This window comes from Gopherus evgoodei, chromosome 8, assembly GCF_007399415.2.
Source record: "Gopherus evgoodei ecotype Sinaloan lineage chromosome 8, rGopEvg1_v1.p, whole genome shotgun sequence".
Lineage (NCBI taxonomy): Eukaryota > Metazoa > Chordata > Testudines > Testudinidae > Gopherus > Gopherus evgoodei.
Window position 1 is genome coordinate 74,282,335 of NC_044329.1, and position 23,947 is coordinate 74,306,281.

The 23,947-nt window shown below is 42.8% G+C and overlaps 1 protein-coding gene across 5 annotated transcripts in view; it reads left to right on the forward strand.

Moving 5' to 3' along the window:
• The first annotated feature begins 337 nt into the window (after nucleotides 1-337).
• The window catches only part of DPH5 (diphthamide biosynthesis 5), a 28,948-nt gene continuing 5,338 nt past the window's right edge, over nucleotides 338-23,947 (forward strand). The window contains exons 1-5 of one of the 5 annotated variants that reach the window (XM_030572441.1): nucleotides 338-452; nucleotides 948-1,125; nucleotides 5,497-5,621; nucleotides 10,158-10,266; nucleotides 23,586-23,706. In XM_030572441.1, coding sequence (XP_030428301.1) covers nucleotides 355-452; nucleotides 948-1,125; nucleotides 5,497-5,621; nucleotides 10,158-10,266; nucleotides 23,586-23,706 — 631 coding nt within the window. In that variant the 5' untranslated portion in view covers nucleotides 338-354. Of the gene's footprint in view, nucleotides 584-694; nucleotides 803-947; nucleotides 1,126-5,496; nucleotides 5,622-10,157; nucleotides 10,267-23,585; nucleotides 23,707-23,947 lie in introns of those variants that run through there. The other 4 variants (XM_030572444.1, XM_030572443.1, XM_030572446.1 and 1 more) reach the window with 4 other exon arrangements.

Sequence of the window (23,947 nt, forward strand, 5' to 3'; positions counted from 1 at the left end):
GGACAATGACATAGGTACGGAGGTGGGGGTGTGGTGTGGTACAGGGAGGGGCAGGGCAGTGACACAGGCACAGGGCAGCAGGCTGGGGGCTGTGTGGGGTACGGGTAGGACAATGACATAGGCACGGAGGTGGGGGTGTGGTGTGGTACGGGGAGGGGCAGGGCAGCGACACAAGCACGGGGCAGCAGGCTGGGGACACGATGTGCTGTGGGTAGGACAATGACACAGGCACTGGGCTGGAGTGCGACAGGGCCACCGGCGCTGGGCAGGGCCACGGGCACGGGGCTCAGCTCCGTCCCCAGCGCCGCCGGCTGGGGGCGGGATGCAGGGCACTTACCCAGCCCCAGCACGGGGATGTGTAAGCCATTGCCGAGGCGGAGCGTGGGGAAGCCCAGCGGCGCCCAAGTGGCCATGCTGAGCCGCGCCCCCATCAAACCGCCTCCTCCGCCGCGGTAGGCAACTCTCTCCAAGCGCTCCCTTCCTCTCCTCCTGCCGTCGTAAAGCGCCGCAAAGCGAGGTGGGCTTTACGGCTGGGAGCCGGGGGGAGCGGCGTGCAGTGAGGGGCCGCCGCTGCAGCGAGCAGGTTCTTGGCCTATGAGTCAGGCGGGACCCCCCTCTCCAGGCTCGGTGTGCTCTGTACGGAGCCAGGCCCAGCGCGCTCCGGGGTGGCCTAGGCTGCTCCGCGTGCGGCTGGTGCAGCCTGGCGGCGGCCCAGGGCGCGAAAGCGGGGGGGGCACGTTACAGGGGAAAGCTGCGAGCCCGGGGTGGGGGCTGCTTTGCCCGAGGGACATCAAACTGCCAGGTGACCCCCTAGAGGGGTCCGGGCCTGATGTCTGCCCAGGGCCCCCGCTGATCCTGAGCTCTGCAGGGGAAGAGTCTCCCTGGTGTTCCCCTGCGGAGGTACCCGGGTAGCCAGCCCTCTGACACCTGTTTCCTTCTTGTGGCAGGTCACACTCGGGAACTGACTTCTGGCCCACTGCTGGGATTAAAATGCTTTATCTGGTTGGACTAGGGCTGGGAGATGCCAAAGACATTACCGTGAAAGGGCTGGAGATCGTAAAGCACTGCCGCAGAGTATACCTGGAGGCCTACACGTCGGTCCTAACTGTAGGGAAAGAAGCACTGGTAGGTTTACGTGCCACTGAATTGAAAGTCTTTACTCTGTTATTTCCAAAAAGATATTAAGGGGGATGCAGGGAATTGTGAATCAGTAACATCACCAGGAAAAATAATAAGGCAGCTCCTCAGAAGGAAGAATAGTAAAGCATCTTTGCGAGTGTAAATAGGATCCTGACACACCACCATGCACGTTATATGAATAACTTGCCTCTCTAGCTTGTTAATCCACAGGAAATCCCAATATTTCAACATTTGTTTTCTTCCTAAATTGTGACAAAGTCCAAATATCAAAATTTTTTGTAGAACAGAAAATTAGAAAAGTACCAGTTTAGAAATGCTTAAACATTTCATTGTTTACCTGAAACTTTTTCGGTGGTGCTTTAGTCAGTACTAGGGAAGAGTAAATTCAAGTGTACACTTTTAGTGCCCATAAGCAGGGTGCATACAGGCCAGTTAGTACACAAAATACTAGTGCACACTAAAATTTGTACCCCTTTGATGTGGACTAATGCATTGTGTTCACAAGACCTTAGTTTTGCTCTGTTGATTGTTAAACTGTATTTGCCTGTGGTGCTGTCAGTGCATCATGGGAGATGTAGTCTAGAGCCCAGTCCTTAGGAGCAAATGATGGTGTAAAATACCTGAACTACGGCTCCTGTGAGGCACCACTGCACTTAACACAGATGTCAATTCAACATTGAACCGCCTGAAATGAAATATTTCAGTTTGTTGATTCAGGTTTTCTCTATCCCAGAAACAAAATATTTTGTTTAGATTTTCCAAATTGAAAACCTTGGTAAAATTGAAATTTTCCTATGGAAAATCTTGATTTTGCAGAAACTACATTTTCCATCGAAAAGATTCCCAAGCAGCTCTATGTGTTAAATACAAAATATTGAACCAAAAACTATGCTGTTTTAGTCTTTCAAAAAGCTTTTCATGAAGTCACTGATATGTTATTGTTAGGAACATATAATATTCCTAGGATGAGAGGCCTTCTCAAGGCTTTGAAACTGGATAGGAGATGGGAAACAAAAATTAGGAATAAATGGCCAGTTTTTAAAATGAAAAAGTGTGACCCATATGATATTGCTGACCAAGTTAGAAGTCGATGACACCTGGAAACTGGCTGCTTAATGGCGTGAAGGGAAATAACATAAGAGCAGCAATACAGTTAATCAGAAAACAGTGTAGAGATGAAGACTCTGGCTGCAACGGATTGCTAAAACCATTTCGTATTCTTGACATGCAGGGCCTCACAGAATGTGGGGCTCTGGGGTAAAATCCTCCCCTCCATTCTGAAACTGGGGCTCTGGGTGATGGTGTTGGAGAGTGGGCCCTCCCCCCCCACACTCACTCACTCTCCAGTGTTGGCACCTGTCCTGCAGGGCTTGGCCCACTCCCTGCTCTGGGTGTTGTGACCTGGCATATGCAGTCGCACCATGACTCTTTTTTTTTTTTTTTTTTTTTTTAAAGTACTTTAGTCACGTTATCACTTTGATCGATCAGTCCGTTAGCCTCCCAAGTAGCTGGGATTACAGGTGCATGCACCACCATGCTCGACGTAAGTTCTTTAATATTGGTCCAAAAACATGACAGCTTACTGTAGTTCTGTTAAAATGTTTAGGATCAGCCATCACTATAAGGTAGTATGGTCTGGAGGAATAATGCAGATGGAAGCTGGGTGCTGCATTTTAATCGTGGTTATAACAGACGATTCACTTTTCTGTCCATTTCCCTGCCTGAAAAATGGGACTATAATTTACTTGCCTACATCCCAGGGAAATCTGAGGGTTTGATAGCAGCATTAAAATAATGCTAAGTATTATTACTAATGTAGGAGAAGGAGCAGCTATGTATCACTTACTGTATGTCTCTACAATGCCTAGCACAGTGGGACCCCAGTCTTGTTGATTTTTAAGCACTACCACTAAACAAATGTTAAATATTTGTGTTTAGTTCCTCAGTTCAGTTACTCCCCTCTTTTCTGATAAATCTGAAATTCCAAACAGTGTGATGTGTTGATTAACCTTTATCAAGCCAGCTTAAAATAATGTATGTTAAGCTATTGCATATTGACTATTTAGGTTGACGTTCAATTTGTTGAAAGAACTACAGTAATTCCTTGCTTAATGCTGTAGTAATGGTCATGAAAAATGCTACTTTAAGCAAAACGATGTTAAACTCATCCAATTTCCCCATAAGAATTAATGTAAATATACACACACAGTATAAGTTTTAAACAAACAATTTAATACTATACTCAGCAGCGATGATTGTGAAGCTTGGCTGAGGTGGTGAAGTGAGAAGGTAGGATATTTCTCTGGAATGCCTTACTGCTAAATGATGAACTAGCACTTGACGGAGCCCTCAGGGGTTAACACATTGTAAGTGTAGCCTCACACTCTTCAAGGCAGCAGGAATGGAGTGAGGGGAGACAGCATGGCAGAGAGAGACAGACAGGCTCCCTCTGTGTGAGAGAGATGCGCATTGCCCCTTTAAGTATCCTGACCCAGCCCTAAGTACCCTGCCTTTTTAAGTAGAACAGCAATTTAAGACAGTAGCTGCTGCCCACAAGCTCCCTCTGTCCTGAGCCCTGTGGTGTCCCATCCTGTCCCCCCCGCTCTGTGGAGATGGGGTAAAGGAGAGGGAGGCAGGAGCAGGGGGGCGGTGGACACACTGACATTAGCACCCCTCTTCCTCCCCTCCCCCATGCACAGCAAGCAGGAGGCTCCTGGGAGCAGCTCCCAAGGCAGAGGGCAGGAGCAGCACACTACCAGCAATTGGTAGCCTGCTGGGTGGCTGGCGCACAGGGAACTTAGGGGAGCTGATGGGGGGCTGCCGGCCCACCTTGGTTCCAAGCTCCCACCAGTTAGATCCAATGAACTGTTCTTTCTGCAAGCAGTGGACAAAGCAGGTGGCTGCCAAACAACATTGTATGGGAGCATTGCACAACTTTAAATGAGCATGTTCTCTAATTGTTCAGTAATGAAACACCATTAGCCGGAATGACTTTTAAGTGACGAGTTACTGTATTTGAATCTTTTAGCCAACAGCCCAATTGTTAGGCTGCTCTCCTGGAATATGGGAGATGTGGGAGACCTGGGTTCAGGCCCCTGCTCCAAATCAGGCAGAGCAGGGATTTGAAAAGATCCCACATCCTGGTTCTCTCCCATCCCAAGTGAGTGCCCTTATAACTAAGCTATTGACTATTCTGGGAGACGTGCACACACCCACCTGAAAAATATCCCGATCTGGTAGGTTTGCTGTCAGGCCCCACTGGAGAGAGAGGAGGGGAATACTAAGCGTGAGTTTCCTGCTGGGGTTTAGGCAGGAGCTAGGGCTCCGAGCTGCTAATTAGCTGTATGGCAGCATAAAGATGTAAGTGGCCCTGCACAGGCCTACCAGTGGGGACTTTATGCACCAGCTGAGGAATAATTTTGTGAATGTCAGTGGCACGTAAATATTGATCTTGGGTGCCTAAGGACCTTTGTGGGTCTAACCCTAAGCAACTTGCCCAAGGTCACCTAGTAGGTTTGTGGCAGAGCAGGGTATTGAACCTAGGACTATTAGATCCCAGGCTACTGCCCTAACCACGGGAGCATCCTTTCTCAGGGAAGCCTTTGTTACTCCTTTATGCTGTGATCACTGTTATGCTGGTTCTCTTGTTTATACGCTGTCCTTTGTAGGTGGAGAGCAGAGCTGGAACTGATATCACATCTTCTGTAAAGTCAGACCTTCCTGACCTCAGTTGGCTAAACAGCTATGATTTCTATAGCTCCCAAAAATGCGCTAGGTGGCTTACAGAACAGGAAGACATGACATGTCCCTGCCCTGAAGAAGTTTGCTATCTAATGTAACAATAGTACTTACATAACATGATGAAACTTGAGTTATAAGGATGTACAGATGTGCAAAATAGTCACTAAGCATTCTAGAACCGAACCAAGTCATGGTTCATATGTGAGGCCCTGATCCTGTAAATGCTTACACATATGCTTCATTTAAAGAACTTGTGTAATCCCATGACTTCAGTGGGATTGCTCATCTGTTTAAAGGTAAGTGTTTGCAGGTTCAGAGGCTAAATGTGTTATCAACATGCATGGAAAGGTATTTAGCATGCAGAACCGGAATTGGAGGGTGAATCTGAAGTGCAAAGAAACCAAGCATCAGCTGTTGGAGTCTCATTTCTCTGGGGATGCTAATAAAGAATGGTTTCAAGACTGGTTAATTACAACATAATATAAAAAAACTAGGTCATAGCACATTTTTAGCGAATTTCTAATCTATATCTGGTTGGATGCTGCAGAAGACAGACTAAGATAAATGGAAGTCATCACCAGCTGTCTCATTTTGATGTTTTTCTTCAATCTCTAGGAGGAGTTCTATGGGAGAGAATTGATTCTGGCTGACAGAGAAACAGTGGAACAAGAAGCGGATAACATTTTAAAAGATGCTGATCTCTGTGATGTTGCTTTTCTTGTAGTTGGTGATCCATTTGGGTAAGAAAAAGCAACATTTTAATTATTCTTCTGGCTTTGTCATTTGGCTACTTCTAGCCCTTAGCAAATGGGAGCTCTCTCATGTTACCATAATTTTCTTTGCTGGAAAAAAGAAACATTCCATTTTCATGATAATAGGAGTGTCCCCCATTCATGTTCTTGCAGAACTGGCTACATTTGAATTTGATACAAATGTAAATAAATGGCTCACACTTTATTCTCATCTTGTTTTGCAGTTCTTGCACCCAAACAGCTTGCAAAACATCCTTATCAGATAGGATCTCAGACCCACTGGCACTCACATAGATACATAAATCTTCCCTTCAAAAGTCAAGCAACAGCTGTAAAATTAATTGCCATTATCCAAGCTGCCCTTCATAAAAAAAATTTGTTTTAGATGTTATCAGCATAGCAGAAGTGCTAGGCTTGTTACAAAGTATGGTGCATTTCTCGATTATGTATTAATCATGCTTTGTATTTATAAACCATGCTTTGTATTTTCAGTTGCTTTTTAATTGAATGCTGGGTGTTGGTTGCACACGCTTATGGTATTATCTATTCTAGTCTTTAAGGATGGCTGGCCATTATAAATGTCTTGTCAGTTTGGTTTATTAAGCGTCCTATTTCAGTTTCTTATTCCTGCTGGAAGCTATAGCCTTTTTCTGTCTCCAGAAGGATGTCCTTCTGCCTATGCAATCAAGCATCATCAATCTGTAACGTCAAGCCATATAGAAGAGCTCTTTGTGTCCAGCTGGTGATCCAAGACTTGTATCACAGCTTTAAGGGGCACAGGGAAAATTAAATCACTGAGCACAGTTTGGTGAGTGAGTGCATTTGGGGGAGGAGCAGGAGGTTATAAAGGAGAGGAATAACTTATGTGCATACAGACTCTGGGGAAACATTGAGACAATTTTTTTATTCAACTGTGTAGCTGCAGGTGATGCTGGCTATTTAGAAATATTAAAGTAGTTATACTTGCACTGTGCATTGCCATTAGAATCCAGGCTTAAGTTAAGGTGCAGTACCTGTACCCTCTTGCTTTGATCCAGAAATAAGTTTAGGCATACAGGCCATGTAACTACTGTGTCCATCAAAAAGTAGTTGGAGTTTGCGTGGGGTTCCCCAAGCCTTCTTCTGCAAATGTGTATACCAGTGTTTTTAATGACTAGAAACATATGCTTGTATTATAACATAGTACTCTGTCTTGAAAAAATATAAAGAATTTTCTAAAGCTTTTATTTATGTTGTCTAAATGTGTAGGCTTTTAGGCCCCAATTCTGAAGTCAGATCCATGTGGGCAGATTCTAATGCCTGTGTGGAGCCCCACTGACTTCAGTGGGTCTCCATAAGGGAGGATGTAAGGATACCCCTGCAAGAATCATATTGGAGAACCATGACCCTAAAATCTAACTCCAGGCAGCTTTGAAGTTAATTGGTGATGTTGATGTTCTAGAACATTCTAGAGCATTGTACAGTGTATTATATGGCCACAATTTTCAAAGTTGGATCTCTAAAGCTAAGTGCTCCCCTTCCTCACCCAAAAGTGGGTTGCTGTTCAGAGAGACTGAGCACCCAGAACTGCTACTATCAATAGGAGCTGCCAGTTCTCAGCATCTCTGAAAAATGGGCCACTTAAGTGCCTCATAATGGATTTAATGGTTTAACCTAGGCACCTAAGTTCAAAAATTTGTTCGTGTTCCTTATAGAAACATTCCCTCTGGGGTGATCATCTAAACTGTGGCCAAATCAGTTGGAGGTGGGGGAAACATTGCAAACAAGAAGTGAAACTAAGGTTCTCACGCTAACTCTTTCAGTCTGTTACTATGTCAATTTTTGATGCTTTAATCTGAGGGGGAAGTATGGATTAATTTTTAGCAGTAGATATAAAATTTGTAAAGTCTATGACAGACATTAACCATTTGTAAGCAGGCTAAAAGAGTCCATGGTGTGTATTTCAGTCAGTGTTTGGACTCTCAGGAGTGTTGAAGGCAATTTACTGAAGAACAGTGTTCTGAAGTTTAATGCACCCCGTTTCAGATGTATTTTTCTTCCTAATTACTCCAAGCACGCCTGCTCCCTGGGGTCTATGAGGTGACTGACTGGTTGCTCCTAGTAAGAAAGGGCAGGATTGTCCTATCCTGTGGAAAACCCTGTGTGAGGACGACAGAGGAGCCAGGACTCTCCAAAAGTTGACCTCAGAGTTTTCAAGTAATCTGTCCTCAAGAAGGAGAGGTTTAGCTAGTGCAGAAAGGAGGATGATGGCCTTTCAACCCCACAGGTAAAGGATGTCCCATCCTGCTGATACAAAGGCACCACACAAAGAGCAGTTACACTGGAATTTTTCAATTCTTTTCCCCCACTACTGGTCCATTTGCAGTTGTCTGCAATATTGATAGAATGTGTTAATGTAAACCAGGCAACTTTTAGCACCATGTCAGACAATGTGGTGACTGAAATAAATGCCCACCTGCATCCAGTTTATGCGATTGCTTCCATAATTGCTACTGTCTGTGAAGATGCTACTGGTACTAGACCAGTAGTGTGGAAAGTGGTAGCATAGACAAGGGCATAGAGGGCTGACTCCCTCAGGCCCCCGGATGCAATTGGCTGAGTCCCCATATGTGAGCACACTGCCTGCAGCTGTGCTGAAGCCCTTGTAGAGGGGCCTAGTGGGAGCAGATGTTGATTGGAGCAGATTTCAGTAAATAAAGCCAGCTGTTTCCCTGATTCTCTATTAGCAGACCCAAAAAGTCTCCAGAGCCCTTATGCCATGGATCTGGAGAGACAGGGGCAGGGCTGAAGAACCAGCCTCCTGCTCTCCCTCAGCAGATGTGCTTGAGTCTCCTTTGCTCATGGAAGGGTGGGGGGGCATAGGAGAGAGTTTTGCAGTTAATGAGGCAGCTATTCTAAGGTTAGATTACCTTACTGCTGTTCTCCTAGGTCAGGGGTTCTCAAACGGGGGGTCGGGACCTCTCAGGTGGTCGTGAGCTGTCAACCTCCACCCCAACCCTGCTTTGCCTCCAGCATTTGTAATGGTGTTAAATATATATATGTATTTTTAATTCATAAGGGGGGGGGGTCACACTCAAAGGCTAGCTATGTGAAAGTGGTCACCAGTAAAAAAGTTTTAGAACCACTGTTGCAGTCTGTTTCTAGCGGTATTTCCTGATTTCCCATAATTCAGACTCCGTTAGTTAATCTGCTGTAGATGAATGAGCCTTTATTATGTTTTAAAAAAACTGACACTTCCTTCCACCCACACCAGCTGCTGCCACATTTCTGTGTCAGTATCTATTCACTTGAGCTGGCCAAGTAGTTGCATAACAAAAATGCACGAAGGTTGGGAAATAGTCAGGCCAGGGATTGAGGGAACTCCATGAGAATTTAGCTTGAACGACAGAGGATGTCAGTGCTAAAACAATCCTCCTGTGTAATTACTCAGCTCAGCCACATACTACCACTTTCCCTGTTTCCCTCTGTGGAATGGGCAGCATTGACTGAAGTATCTTTGGAGAAAAGGAGACCGCTGAGCAATTGTTCAGATATGACAGCTTTCTTATTTAAATGTATTGCCACATTTCACATGTAATGTGGAAAGTACAGTACTATTTGAAATAAAACTTAATTTATTTTAAATTATTGTAATTCTAATATAAGACTGACTTGGATCTATTTGTGCTTCTGATGCTGATCATACTTGGAACTTAAGCCTGCGGTTCCTCCTCTGGGCAAAGCTCCAATTAACCTGACTGAGAGTTTTGTCCAAGTGTGAAGATGCAGGGTGCATGTTGACTGATGGGTATGTTAAGCCAAATTCAGTTTGTGGTAAGTTTCAAAGGGGATCGCTCCTGCTTACCTCTGGATCGAATCTGCATGTTGTTTTTATATCCCAATGCATTTTCCCTGAGTCTCGTGGATTTCAGTACATAAATATATAAAAGAGAAGAGTTTTAAAAGCCAAGCTTGGCTTTTCCAAGGTTAGTATATCGCTACTGTATACATGGGTATACAATATGTATAAATCTTTAAAACATGTTCTGTATACTGTATAGTGCTTTTTTTGGAACATGTTTTCACAGGCTCTCAGTGCAAATGTGAAATGGCCTGGTTGCACATTAATTGTAGGAATACTGGAGTTACGCCCAAGTTCTCTGTGTTAAGCTTAGCTGACATTTGCTATTCAACAGACATCTAGCAGACACCTGCAAAAGACAAAGGACAAATGGAACTGTCCTTTTAAAGTTGCTACCAAAAGTTACTTTAAAAAGTAATAAATATGCTACCGTTGCAGTTTTAACTTTGAGAAAGCCATTGGGAGCTGTGAAATTCATGTGGGTCCCTGTGCTTTTTAGCCCTTTTTTTGCTACTTATTGTTATGGTAAAATCAGAGTAAATTCCTTACTACCACTGCCCTCTTGGCATGCTGCATAGCTTTACTTATGAAGCATTTTAATTTTACTTTCAAAACAAGCTATGTTGATGGTTATGCTCAGTCAGCGTATTTTGTCAAATCAACCCATTCCTTCCTTACCACAGGGCCACAACGCACAGTGATCTTGTTCTCCGTGCAGTAAAGCTTGGGATTCCATACAGGGTTATTCATAATGCTTCCATAATGAATGCAGTGGGCTGCTGCGGTTTACAGGTAACTCTTATATGTACTGTTCTACATTGTTAATATTAGAATCAGCAATCTCTACTGCTCTGACATTACGGAAGGGCTACATGAAGCTATCTAAACTTTTAAGGAAGACAGCTGTGGAAAATCTGGCCAGTTTTCAGAATGTGTTAACATTTCCTTTTCAGAGTGTTCCATGCGTTTATCATTATGTAACTTAACATTTGGGAGGCAAAATGCCTATTTGTATTGATGTACTGGTGAGTAAATAGGTGACAATTCTGGTTTCTCCCCACCACGAACAAAACTAGACAGTATTTTCTATGTATATCATATATAAAGCATTGTGTGTATGATATTTGTTTTGCCCTGTCAGCTTACTGTTCCTACTGGTGGTCATCTGGGAAGGTAAAGTTGTTATCCCCTTGAGAAATTTACTATCAATGGAAATAAAATGGATGCATACATGATTCTGTGTATTATCCCAAACCCAGATTAACAAATGATGTCAAAAATTTGGCATCAGACACATTCCTTCCCTCCCAAGCTGATCCTCACCTCTTTAATCTTCCTGCCTTTTTGCCAACAGGTAGAGGATCTTTGATCTTTGTTTTATCAGAGGAATGCAAGAATGAGAGCCACATACCTGAATACTTTTTTTTTTTTTTTTTTTTTTTTTTGGGAAGATATTAGCCTATTGCATGTCCCATAAATTGGTTGTTTTGGGCCTTGGAGTCTCATAAAAGTAGAGATCTGTTTTCTTTAATATTTTTAAATTTGTCATAATCTGCTCTGCCTGTCTTGTAAAATCTTCCTTATGTTTCCCTCCTTGCTCCTGTGCCTGTCCCAGTTTCCCCAATCAGAGAATCAGCTGCTGGCAGCTACATAGTTTCAAGGGAAGAAACTAAAATAATTCTACTCTGCAAGGCGGAAGCTGGAATATTATTATTTTATGAATATAGGGAAAATGGGTGTTGGTTGGCTGGAAAACTCACAGGAACTCCCTGACTCAATCATGGGATAAGTTAGTGTCTAGTGTAAACAGCTTTCAAGCCATGTAACTACTATAGGTCTGGTTTGGGGCAGCTTCCTTTCATAGATGTCCAGAAAACTCTCTGCCTTTCTTACAGGAAAAATGCTAGACTAACATGTATAGTCACTAATCATACATACATTAGCTATCTGCAACTTTCCTCTTTGTTACTCTTGTTAATGATGAGCATTTGCAGTGTGCTCAGCCCTACCCCTCCTCTGTCCCCAAGGAACTTGCTATTGAAGGCCTCAGTCCTGCACATGTGTAGGCCCCTGTGAAGAGCCCTTGAGGCTGTATGTGAACATACGGGTCTGCTGATGGCGGAGCCAATTGGAGGATCAGGGCATAAACAAGCAATTAGATGCATGTCCAGGGCACTTCCATATCAGAATGAAGAAGTCCTTTCTAGCCTAAAGAAGGGAGAGCTGCCTGTTTTAACAGAAATAACGGATACCTCCAAAGTTAGAGCAGAAATACTAGCAGCCATATTTCAGTAGTTGCCAGCAACAGCATAACTGTACCAGTGATAGATATGGCATAGGCTTTAGCTTTGACCAGACTTTCATGACACAGGTAAGTCTACACTGGACCTGGAGGTGTAATTTCCAAGTTGGGGAGACATATCCATGATTGCTTTGATTGAGCTGGTGTGCTGAAAAATAGCAGGGTAGCTGTGGCTGCGCAGGCAGTGGGAGAGGCTTGCCAAGCCAAATGCAATCCCATCTGAAACCCTAGGTATGTACTCAAGGTGGCTAACCCATCCCTCTGCCCCCACAGCCATGGCTACACTGCCATTTTTAGTTCACCGGCTCAGTCAAAACATGGGCATGTCTACCTGACTTGGAAAGTATACCTCCAGCTCCATTGTGCACATAACCACAGTGGTAGAAATGTCTGAGCCCTGTGTGCTCTCATGTTTAACTGCTGGTTCAACAGCACCATTCTGGAAATGTGAATGTTAATTGTAGTGCCTGCCTGCCCACAGGGAACACAATCCGTGACCTTCTCAATGTTATGATTCTCCCCAGGAGTACTTTCTCACAACACCTGCCTGTTGCTGAAAGGAGAGGTCAGATTATCTTTTAGGAAGGAAGTAGACTTTTGGTGTTAAAATGTACATATGCAGTAGATGTTGGCAGGTGTCACATGGCTGCACTTTATGGGTACGGTAGCACAGCAGTTGGCTCCTTACCCTATCTGCTTTATTATGGTAAACAGCTTGTTTCTACAGTTAAGAGCTGGCAATGGATTCCTACTACTCATTAGCATGGGATGGTCTTGCTTTCTGTGCCATTAGAAGAGAAACTGCAAGTCCCACCCTCCAATCCAAACCCTGACAGTGCAGGTGTCTATATTAAAAATCTGTAGTGTTTCTGAAAGTTTGTCCTACCTTGTAGCAGTTGTACAGGGAGAGAGGATCTAATGCTGCTACAGAGAGGCAATTTCTAATTAGGACCATCCTTAAAACAATCCTAGACTACACATGCATGTTTTGAGAGTTGTCTTAACTTTCTTTATCCAGTGCTGGGGGACCCTACCATGATGGAAACATGGGGTTATTCACCCTGGCGATAGTCTTTTTCTTTCCTAATCTGGGAGGTGCTTCGCACTCATAAATCAGCGTATTCCTATTCTTGTGAAAAGCACCCTGGGAAATCATGATCATGTTATATTACAGGATCGTAACCAGCTGAATGTTTAAATCTTCAGTGTTCTTTGAGGGAGCAAACAAATAATGAAGGGAGATCAAAGCTGACAAGGCACCTCTCATTTATTAAAAGTTGTGGCTGTTACTTCCATTATCTCTTAAAACGCTCCACTTTATTTTCATCATTGTCTCCTGTCATAAGTTTATTTCATTTGTTTTAGGAGCAGTTGCTTTTTTGAAGCATTTTGTTACTTTTTAGTGTGGCAGGGATTCCTCTTATACATACTTGACCACAGAACTTTTTTTTTGTCCGTCTTTTATTCTGCTCTTGATACAAAACTTCTTACTCTACTAGTGAAAAACAGGAAACACCTTTATAGATTGTACTTATGGTTTTCAGAACAATAAGCTGTAGCTGCTGATTAGACTGTCTGGATGAAATGCAGTTACTGCTCAAACTGCTCACAAAAGGATGCGTCTCTTTTTTGATCAGACCAATGTTCAGTTCTTTCTGTGAAGTATATCATGCAGTTAATTGCATATTCTTACTGCACAGAGACGCAATGAAGTCATGGAGAAAGCATTCTGGTACTATACATCACTTTTTGTGTACTGATTTCTATAAAGATTTGCCATAAGGTACAAATTACAGATCAGAGTATGAGCTAGGGCTGCACTTACTGTTTTTGGGACTGAAGGAGCAGAAATGTTGTTTTTGCTATTTTGTACATCAAAAGCTCATTAAAAGTAAAATATTTTGGAAGGAAAAGTGTTCATCCATTCTGAAAACATCTCTGCCACGCAGTCCAGATCTGTGCTGCTGGTATGGAGAATCACTATGGTAACAGGTTAGAGACTGCATTAAATTAAAATGTTAAAGAAGTTATTGCACTGGTTCATATCACATTAAAGGGGCAAGATCTCCCCCTTTATAATAATAATAAAAAAAAAAGTTTAATGCTGAGCTTCTGAAAAGCTCTTTCGCTGCAGTTTCTCATACAGTTGGCTGGAGCTTTTTTGAGAGCTGGTTCAGTTAGGCACATTGCAAGACAGCTACAAGCACTAGTCACGTTGTGCCAAGGTCTGTAGATCCCTCATGTGCCCGTCTCTCCATCCTGTTTTGTGCTCTGCCTTACTGGTTGTAGTATCAGGCTTTTGTTCAAGATCTGGAGAATGTTCCTTTTTATGTTTCCAAAATGAGACAAACAAGACAGGTGGGAAAGTACCTTTGATGTGAATTGCCACTTAAACCTGGTACCACTGGATTCATTTCTCCATTGCCTCCTGGACTCTGACTGTAAAGCTGGATGGTGTCAGTGGTATTTGTTACTACAGTATCACAATTATGGGCACTAAGCACCATTCTAAAGGCCCTGCAATTCTGTATCTGTGCCTGTAGAATGATCCTGCCAGGGGGGGAAGTCCCACAGGAGTGCACTTTAAAGCCCTCACATAGCACTCCTGTTGGTGTCTGCTGGAGCACTGCAGCCTTCCGCCCAAGCAGCTGAACTGTACTTCTGGCGGTATTGGGAACCCATGACCTCAGCTCTTCCCCTGCTCACCTACTTGAGGAAAGAGGCATGGCCTCAGCCCCATTTCTTACCATGAGTCTACACACAGGTTCTCAACCTTTTTCTTTCTGAGGCCCCCCTAACATGCTATAAAAACTCCATGGTCTGCCTGTGCTGCCACAACTGATTTTCTGCATATACAAGCCAGGGCCAGCATTAAGGTGTAGCAAGCAGGGCAATTACCCAGGGCCCCATGCCACAGTGGGCACAGCAAAGGTAAGTTGCTCAGGCTTCGACTTCAGCCCCGAGTGGCAGGGCTCAGGGACCTTGGCTTCAGCCCCATGCGGTGAGGTTTCAGCTTTCTGCCCTGAGCCCCAGGAGGCTAATGCTGGCCCTGCTTGGCCGACCATCTGAAATCTGCTTGCAGCCCCTGGTTGAGAACCACTGCTCTAGTCCATGTAGCCTGTAGGTAGAAGGAAGGGAGGAGTCCTTTGCTACCTGCTACAGGCTTCAGTTCTTCCCTTTCTCTGTTTTTCACTGTTAGGCCAACTGCTGGGGCAAAAATGGCTTTTAATTTTCTCCTCCCCTGAATGCTGGAATAAAAAGCTGCTGTAGCATTGAACTGTGAGGTAGGGGACAAGTTGTGGGCACAGATATAAAAATTGGGACCTACAAAAGGGGAGGATAGTAGGGGAGAGGTTGACTAACAAAAGCCGGAGAGGAGGGGGAGAGTGAACAGAAGAACAAGAGAAGGGACCAACTAAGGGTGAGAGACTTGGAATAAACGTAAAAGCAGCAAAGAATCCTGTGGCACCTTATAGACTAACAGACGTTTTGGAGCATGAGCTTTCATGGGTGAATACCCACTTCGTCAGATGCATGTGACAAAGTGGGTATTCACCCACGAAAGCTCATGCTTCAAAACGTCTGTTTAGTCTATAAGGTGCCACAGGACTCTTTGTTGCTTTTACAGATCCAGACTAACACGGCTACCCCTCTGATACTTGGAATAGATGGAGAAAAAACTAGATCAATTTGCTTATGTTTTTCTGTCAGAGTGCTGCTTTTGGCAACCACATCCAGTTATTGTCACCATTAACTAGCTGAAAATTGGCCTTGTGTGCACACTTCCTGAATGTATGATCCCCATACCATTTGAAAGGGAGATTCTTTCCCTGTCCATAGGGCCAAAACTAAATGAATGCCCTGATGTGCCTCAAGAAGCAGCTCTAAAGAGCCAGTACATGGGAAGGTGTTCAGACCTAGGCTGTCAGCAGTATGCAGTGTGTTACTGAAGTTTTCCTTGCATGTCCTTGCTACGCTACTGAAGGCCTTTCTGGAAGTCATGGCTCAAAGCTGCAGTAGAGCTGCTTAAGCCCTCATCCTTCGAGCTGGTGCTATTCTTTCTCTCTCTTTTTTTTTTGGTGGGAGTGTACTGACTAACATGACTGACAGCTAGAGTAAGGAGAGACTATCAGCTGTGGGAAAACAGCATTGCCAAGTACATAAGCATTTTTTTTAAAAAGGTAACTAGGAAAAATGCCTCATGTCCTGGCCCTTTTGCAAGGTAAATCCAGTTAGCCTTCAGAACAGTTTCATGTAGATCTGAATAAATGTCTGTCTTTGATCCCTTATCAACTCATTACACTGATCATTTTCAGTTACTAGCTCTTCAGTTAAAATTTGCAAATGTAATTACACCGTGAAGTAGGTTTACATTTTAACCTATCACTGAAAAATACAAATATAGAACTGTGGTTCTCACTTATATCATATCTAAGCACTTTGCGAGGAATGAATAAACCTCACAACATTCATGTCCTGTAGGGGAAGTATTATTTGCAGATGGGAAACTGAGGCACACAGTAGTAATGAGATTTGCCCGAGATCGCACAGGAAACCTGCAGGACTTGTAGAAATAGAACTCTTATTTCCTGACTCCGTTCTGTGCCTTAACCACACGACCATCTGTCTTCCCTCAAATGAGAGAAATGTAATACAAAACATGTTTCAGTGATGAAAAACAGTAACAAATTTATCTTATTTTCTCCAGCTGATTTTCCTGCTAAATGCCCTGAGCCTTCTTTGTATAAGTTAGCACTTGTTTTGCACACCCTCTAAATGCTAGCTCAGTGCAAGCTATCCTACTTCATTGCTTACATGTGCTGTGTAACTTACAGGACCATTTGTCACCACTGAATCTGACCCAGAAAATCCACTTATCAGGCTGAATTTGGCAACTGTCTGTCAGGTTAATACGGGGGAGAGAAGGGAGATATTTTGATCTGATGTCTCTATATATGAAGAGCCTAATAAGGTCCCAGAGTCGCTAAGGTGACTTTACCCTTCTGGATTAAGTCCTGTATTCTTCAAATGCTCTCAGTGGAAGGAGGTGGCTCTTAATCCTCTTAATGTTGAGTCCCATTCTGCTCATGTAGAAGCCATTCCTGAGCACCAACAGGGAAGGCATCTCAGCAGAGAGAGAGACTTCCCTTTGTTCTTTTGCCTAAAGTTAGTAGGTTGAAAGCCATGGCTGCTGGGTAGCATCAACCTTAGGATGCAGAACACAATCACATTCAATGCTCTTTCTCCTTGGCAGCCATCTCCCACATCTCCATTCTCTATTACTGACAGCCCCCAGGAATTCTAGCTCAGTTGTGTGTGATGCAGAAGTAGTATTTTAAGTAAAAGTTTTAATTTTCCATGCTTGCAGTTTTATAAAACTGGGCAAGATGGTTTGAATGATAAGCCTTAGACTAAGGCTCATTTTAAATGGGCAAAAGTCATCAGCAACTTCAGATTTAGTTTTTTTGTTTTAATACCTCTGCTGACAGGACTGTAGCTACAGAGGTTACCACTGAATTTCCCAACCTTTCCCCTAGTTATTAGATATTAGCACAGTATGCCGCCTTTGGTATGAGGAATACCTGGGGGAATCGGGTATCAAGGGCAAAAAATTCCATTTTTTAAGGATGAACATTGTGTAGTATCACAGCCAAAGTCCTGATACCAAAGATGAAGGAAAGGGAATCACTTTCTGCAGTGGGGTTTACCAGCAAATAAGCACTAAGAGCCTATGATGCAAGGTTCTGAGTGGCCCTTAATGCCCATTGACTTGTTTCCACTTACATCAGTGGGGCCAGGAGTAGCCCTGTTGACTTCAGTGTGAGTTGAACTTCACTTACATCTCCCAGGAATAGACTCCATAATGGTATCAGTTGCAGGACGAACGTCCCATCATATAACCTGTGATTCCTAACACAGCAAAGGAGATCAAAGGTAGCCCTTAGTTGCATATTGGTCCCTTTACAGTCTACTGGGAGTCTGCACATGCGTAAGAGCTGCAGGTGTGGGTCTAAAATACTTAACAAGAATCCTTTTGTATTCACCTTCTGTAATGTTACCGGTGAGTAACCCATTTTCTGAACAGCTTCTAAAGCTGTTTGGAAATTTTAAGAAAGGAGACAGTGTACATAATTGACAAAATGCTGTGTCATGGTTACAGCTGATGCAGCAATAATTCTGGGAAAACATGCTGTAAAAATAAACCTTTGCATGTTGAAATATTTCTTCGTTTCTCTGCAGCTGGTGCACTAGTGGCCTTGAATATTAAAGTGCACCTTCTCTGCTATTTGTTTTAGTACACTGTGTTTGAGGGGGAAAGAAAAATGTTTTTTTCATTTACTTTTCCCTACTTAGCCTCTGCTCCTTCCTTTTCATGCTTTGTGTTCATTAGCTATTTGACCACAACACTAAGAAAAGTTTCTTATGGTCTGGGCCACGGTAGGATAGATTCTGATCTAATTTAAACCAGTGTGAATAATGAGTAATTCCACTGAAGGTTGAAGTCTTCAGTGGGTTTAAACTTCTGTAACTGAGATTAGAATGTAGCCCATTCTCTCTAATATGCTTCATTCCACCTTTGCAGTTTGTTTATATTAAGCCCAACGGCTGAACTGCAGTGTTTAAAAATACTGGTACAAAATAACTGTAGGCTCCCTAGTCTTTGGTACAAAAAATGTCTTGCCTTTCTTTCATTTTAAGTATGTAAATAAAATAGAAAGCACAAAAGATATTTGCAGTTTATGCTGGGGCAAAACAAAGCGAAGCTTGAAAAATGGGGGAAACAGACCACCTTGTTTGCACTGCTTTATTATGCATTTTGTGGGAGGCAGTCTGGTGTAGCGGATCAAGCACTGGATTGGGAGTCAGGAGACCTGGCTGCTCTTCCTGGCTTTTAGTAGTTGTACTGTAACAGATAATTGTAAAAAGCATTTGTTTCAAAAATTTACAAGCACATGAAATTTCTCACATTTCTGAAGATGCTGCTTTTGGAAGCTTCCCATGAAGATTTTGAACATCAGAGAAGAGGGAGACAGATTTGTCTCTACTGCTGCTGATTTGAAAGGCCTGCCCTTCCATCTACTAGGTCCAAATGTAGCGCCTTCCTCTGTTGAAATTCCAGTTGTGTGTGACCATAGGACAGGAATCCAATAAATCTGATCTTCATTTTTGAGCTCTCACATACAAGATACCCCTCCTCCCCAAATGCCAGGCTGTGTTTAATGAAGGAGACAGCGCTATCAAGATTGATCAGAAATTAATTTGTTTCCTTCTTAAAGGGGTTATTGTTGTGATAGCCATTTTATGCCTGATTGGTTCATTGAAGATGTCATTCAGGTTGTTGTAAGTTTCTGCTTAAAACTCAGAACAGAGTGTTTGATCCTCATGTGTTTTGTTCTGTACAAAATATACATCGAATATGAAAACTGCAATGGTTTTACAGCTGTATGCCAACAACATCAAGTTTTACATTTTAATTTCTAGGTCCTGATCCATTGAGGTCAATGGAAAGACTGTTTGTTTTCTTTCTGGTTGAAATCTGTCACAGAGCAGGATCCTTTTAAGATGTTAATGTTGTTCTTTAATAATATCTATTGCTCCCTCTGCGCTAAGACTTTTCTTGTGAATCATTTGCTTTATGCTGGATTTCAAGGGGTAGAAATAATAGCATAACATAGTAGCACAGCCTCATGTATCAGAGACTCTTGAACCAAGAAAGTACCATATCAGGGTGCAGGAAAGAGAGTTAAAATATTGGTTTTATTAAATATGCAAGTTAGCTTACAAATCACGTTTCTTCAAACTTATGTAGGCTTGTTCTGCCACAGGAGGAGTGTCCAAGTATGTGGTGATGTACAGTGTGGGTGGAAAATTTTTGCCTGTGCATATACAGATGTTTGCATGCATAACAGCAGTAATTTATTGAGGTCCTCAATTTAATACAACAGTAGACTCTATTAATGCTTCGATCCCACAACATTTCCAAAATGATAGTATATCAGTGAATTGCCAAAATTTTTTGCTGTTTATCCCCCTTCTCCTTCTTTTCTAAGAAGGAATATTAAATGTTTTGGGACCACCAGAAAGGCACATGGAGTAAAAATAAGGACCTTTCTCTCAAAATCTAACTCATACAGGGGTATAAATGACATGGATGATTGTGCCCCCAATAATACAGTGGTGCCTTATGTTGTTTCTGAAAGCAATTTCCATGCTGGCCAGTGGTGCAGAAATTAAATGTTTGGTGCTGGAAGAATTGTCTCTTTACCTCTAGAAAGTATTCTAAAGTATTTTACATTCCATTAACAGTATTTTACAGACGTTTTCCTTTCCGTTTCCAAGATACACGTACATCTTTTGGACCTTCGTTTTAAATGAAAGATCTCTTACTGATAGATTTCTCTTTTATACACTAATGAGTTAGCACAGTTTTGACAACTGCTTACAAAATAAGGTACTCATTTGATGTTGTCTTAGTGAAAGAGAGGTCTCTGCCACAATTCACTGAGAAGCAGTGCTGTGAGAGATAACAGAATTGGGCTAATTGGTAATGGGAAGTGGGATGTTTTACCCCCTCAGTCTCTAGTTCATACCTAGTTCAGGTCAGCAGTCATTGTGGAGAGTGGGATAGTGGTTAAAGGAGTGATTAGCCTCAGTACTGCCATCAAATGGTAAAGTGAAATGAGTTGGTCGTTCCTGTCCAGTGCGTAGAGGGATGGTTGTTTGCATTACAGACATCATCACCCAGTTATTACCTAGGCTCTAACCACCCTTTTCTTTGATCTGTGCTGCAAAGGAAAGCTTTTTTGCTCCATGTGTACTGGGCTACCAGTGACACCACAGGTCAGGCCTTCTTTTGGAGAGGAGACCACTCCTTCCTGGGTAGTGAATGATCTCCTGATGGTTTTAAATGTCAGCCAGTAAGCAAGTCCGTTCATGCTAGGCCCAAGGTTGACCATGGGTTGCTGCACCAATGACTAGAGGATGCTGTTAGTTTGTCTAAAATGACCCTTCAGTGATCCCAGTCATATTGAGAAGACAGTGCAGATTATTAGAGATAATTGATCTGATAGCCAAGATCTCTGGATGCTGCTCATCTCCCAGACTCATCTTCCATATGAGGCCTGGTGGCAAGGTATTTCTAATGTGGAGGTAGAATGTACCCAGTAGTGATAATGTACAATTGTGTAATCGCTTGTCCCGTTAACATTGCTTGCCTGGTTTCTGCCTGTATTTTTTATAATTATAAAATTAAACTGAACATTATTTATTCATTTACAAAAGTATTTATAGTTCATACTTTAAGGCAAGTGGATGACTAATTAAGCTTTAATATTAAAGGCAAGTCTGTGTCCAGAGCATAAGCTTTAATTTAAAAAAAGAGTGAGGAGGGTTAAATCTTTCAACCGGTGTTTCAGTCGCCATGTTCTGGTACCAAATGGAAGGGGTCCAGCTAACTGAAAAATATTTTGGGTAGTTTTTTGTTGTTGTTGGATTTCTACATGGGCCTTTAAAAGTTAAAAATTACATCAAGACCTTATCCTTGGTGTGACTTTTTTTTAAGTTTACCAGCAGGACCTTATGGTTATGAAATGTGAAATATGGGTTAAGTCTTTGAGTTACTGAAGTGTAATATTTAAATGAGGAAATAGTTTGCGTAATATGCCAAGAATCATTGAACATGCTGTCCTCCTATCAGAATGAATGGGTAACCCCTGGGCACCAGTTCCATAGAAAACTAACTTGTTTCTGCTTTGAAGCATTACAAAAGTCCAAGCTGAAATAGCAGTCCTGATTCTCTGGTGCCCTCTGGCCACTTTGTGGTGCTCTGGCAATGCAAAGGAGCTGTGCTCATGGCTTAAATGGCCAGAGGGAAATCCCCAGATGGCATAGAACCCCCATAATGTTTTCTGTGTAAGATTTAAAGAAAAGGTAGCAGAGGACAGAGTGCAGCTTCCTCTTCTCTGCTAAAAGCAGATGGGAATTCCTCCTCCTGTCCCAGGCTTGAAAAGAGCTCTGTGCACACACACAACCCACCCCCAATTTCAATCTTTTTAACTGTTTCTTTTCTGCCTGCTGCAGCTAGGTGCCAGGGAGGAGGGGGCAGAGAAGAAATAGTTGGGGACGTAAGAGATGCTCTTCCAAGCCTGGGAGAAGGGGAGGGGCTTTCATCTGCTTTTAGTAGACAAGGGGGACTGCACTCCTTCCTTTGCTTCGGTGTAGAATTTAAAGTAAGGGGAGCAGTTGGGGTGTGTGGCCATGATGTTGAGAGAATTAACTTGGTGTAGATGCATAAATATGTTTTCCAACTCCCAGCCCTGAAACTCAACCTGGGATCTTAAAGCCAAGCTGAGTTATTTCCTTTGTATGCATCACCACCAGTAATAGATTTGCAGGCCAAATTCTGCATTTAATTATATCTCAGGAAAATATTTCTATTTTATGCTGCCCCTTACAATGCCTGTCTGGAACTAATTTGCAGAATTATATCAAATATCTCCCATCACCCACCTTCCCCATTACTGTGAGAAGACAGCCAATATATGATGGCAAGACTGAGGGACAAGTGAATGTAATTGCTACTGTGTCTAGCATTGAGTGTGTGCGTGGACGCACACACGGAATATATCTGTCTGTAGCCCCTATCCTCTAATTCTCATGGTGTTGGTTGTCTCTTTTAGATTCTAACTTCTTTTGTACAGGACAGCATCTTCATATATAGCACACTCATCCTCTGAGCACTATTTTAATACAAATATTACAAGAATAATGTATCCCAAGGCTTGTAGAAACATTACACGAAAATGCAGATGCTACAGCATTATTGAAGGCTGCCTACCTGCTTCCTTATAGATTTAGGAAATAATCTACTAGATACCTACAGTTTTGCTTCAGTCTTTCCAAAGGGCCCAGTCCACCTTGACTTAACTGGGGAATTTTGCCTGAATAAGGACTACATGATCAGGTCTTTTTAAGTGTATCAGGAATATTGAAAGTTAATGAAGACTGGTGACCAGAATAAAGAGCTGGATACAAGTCTTAGGAGGCAGCTTCACTACTCATTCTCTAACATGCATCGCTGCCTGGAGGATGACAGAACAATAGTAAACCTCCTATTCCATAGCAGAGAGGGAAACTTTGTTCTAGACTTAGATACAAAGAAAAAACAAAGTCTTGTTAATGCATTAGACCAGGGATCGGCAACCTTTGGCACACGGCTCACCAGGGTAAGCACCCTGGCAGGCCGGGCCAGTTTGTTTACCTGCCACATCCGCAGGTTCAGCCAATCGCGGCTCTCACTGGCCGTGTTTCGATGGTCCAGGCCAGTTAGGGCAGTGGCAAGCAGCGTCCAGCACGTCCCTCAGCCTGCACCGCTTCCTGCAGCCCCCATTGGCCTGGAGCAGCGAACCGCAGCCAGTTGGCGCCGCGATTGGCCGAACCTGCGGATGCGGCAGGTAAACAAACCCGCCTGGCCCCTGGCGAGCCACATGCCAAAGGTTGCCAGTCCATGCATTAAACCATTCCAAGGAGTTGCAGTGTGGCAAGGGGAGAACAGGACAAACAGGACACCTTTTTTAAAAGGAGGTGTTAATTTATTCTTTCCTGTGTGTGCAACGAAATCATTTAGAAAATACCCTTTTATAAGGATGCCTTAGTTCCAGTCTGATGCTGCCTCCTTAAACGCACTCAAGACTTCCTAGCTTTTAGTTATATCAAATCTTAATTTCCTAATATTTAATTTATAGAAACTCTTTGTAATCCCCACTTAAGTAATTTCTTCTTGGCTTGTATGGTTTTGTTTTTTTTTTAGTTGTACAACTTTGGAGAAACAGTTTCTGTAGTTTTCTGGACGGATACATGGAAACCAGAAAGCTTTTTTGACAAGATTCAGAAGAACAAGCAGAATGGAATGCACACGCTATGCTTACTTGGTAAGGATCATCTGTCTTTGTTCTGCAGTCACTTTCATGTATAACATCCAGAGGCTATGGTGATAAATGTAATAAATTTAGAAGAAAAATGTTCTTAATTGTTTGAAGAATTTACCCAAAATTGCATCCTTTGTGTATTGCTTATGTGAATTTAGAATAGCTTTACTAGCCCTATCTTGTTTCACTGTGGCCTGCGATTTGTAAAAAGGAGTCGAGCAATTAATAAAACCCTGTGCTTCAA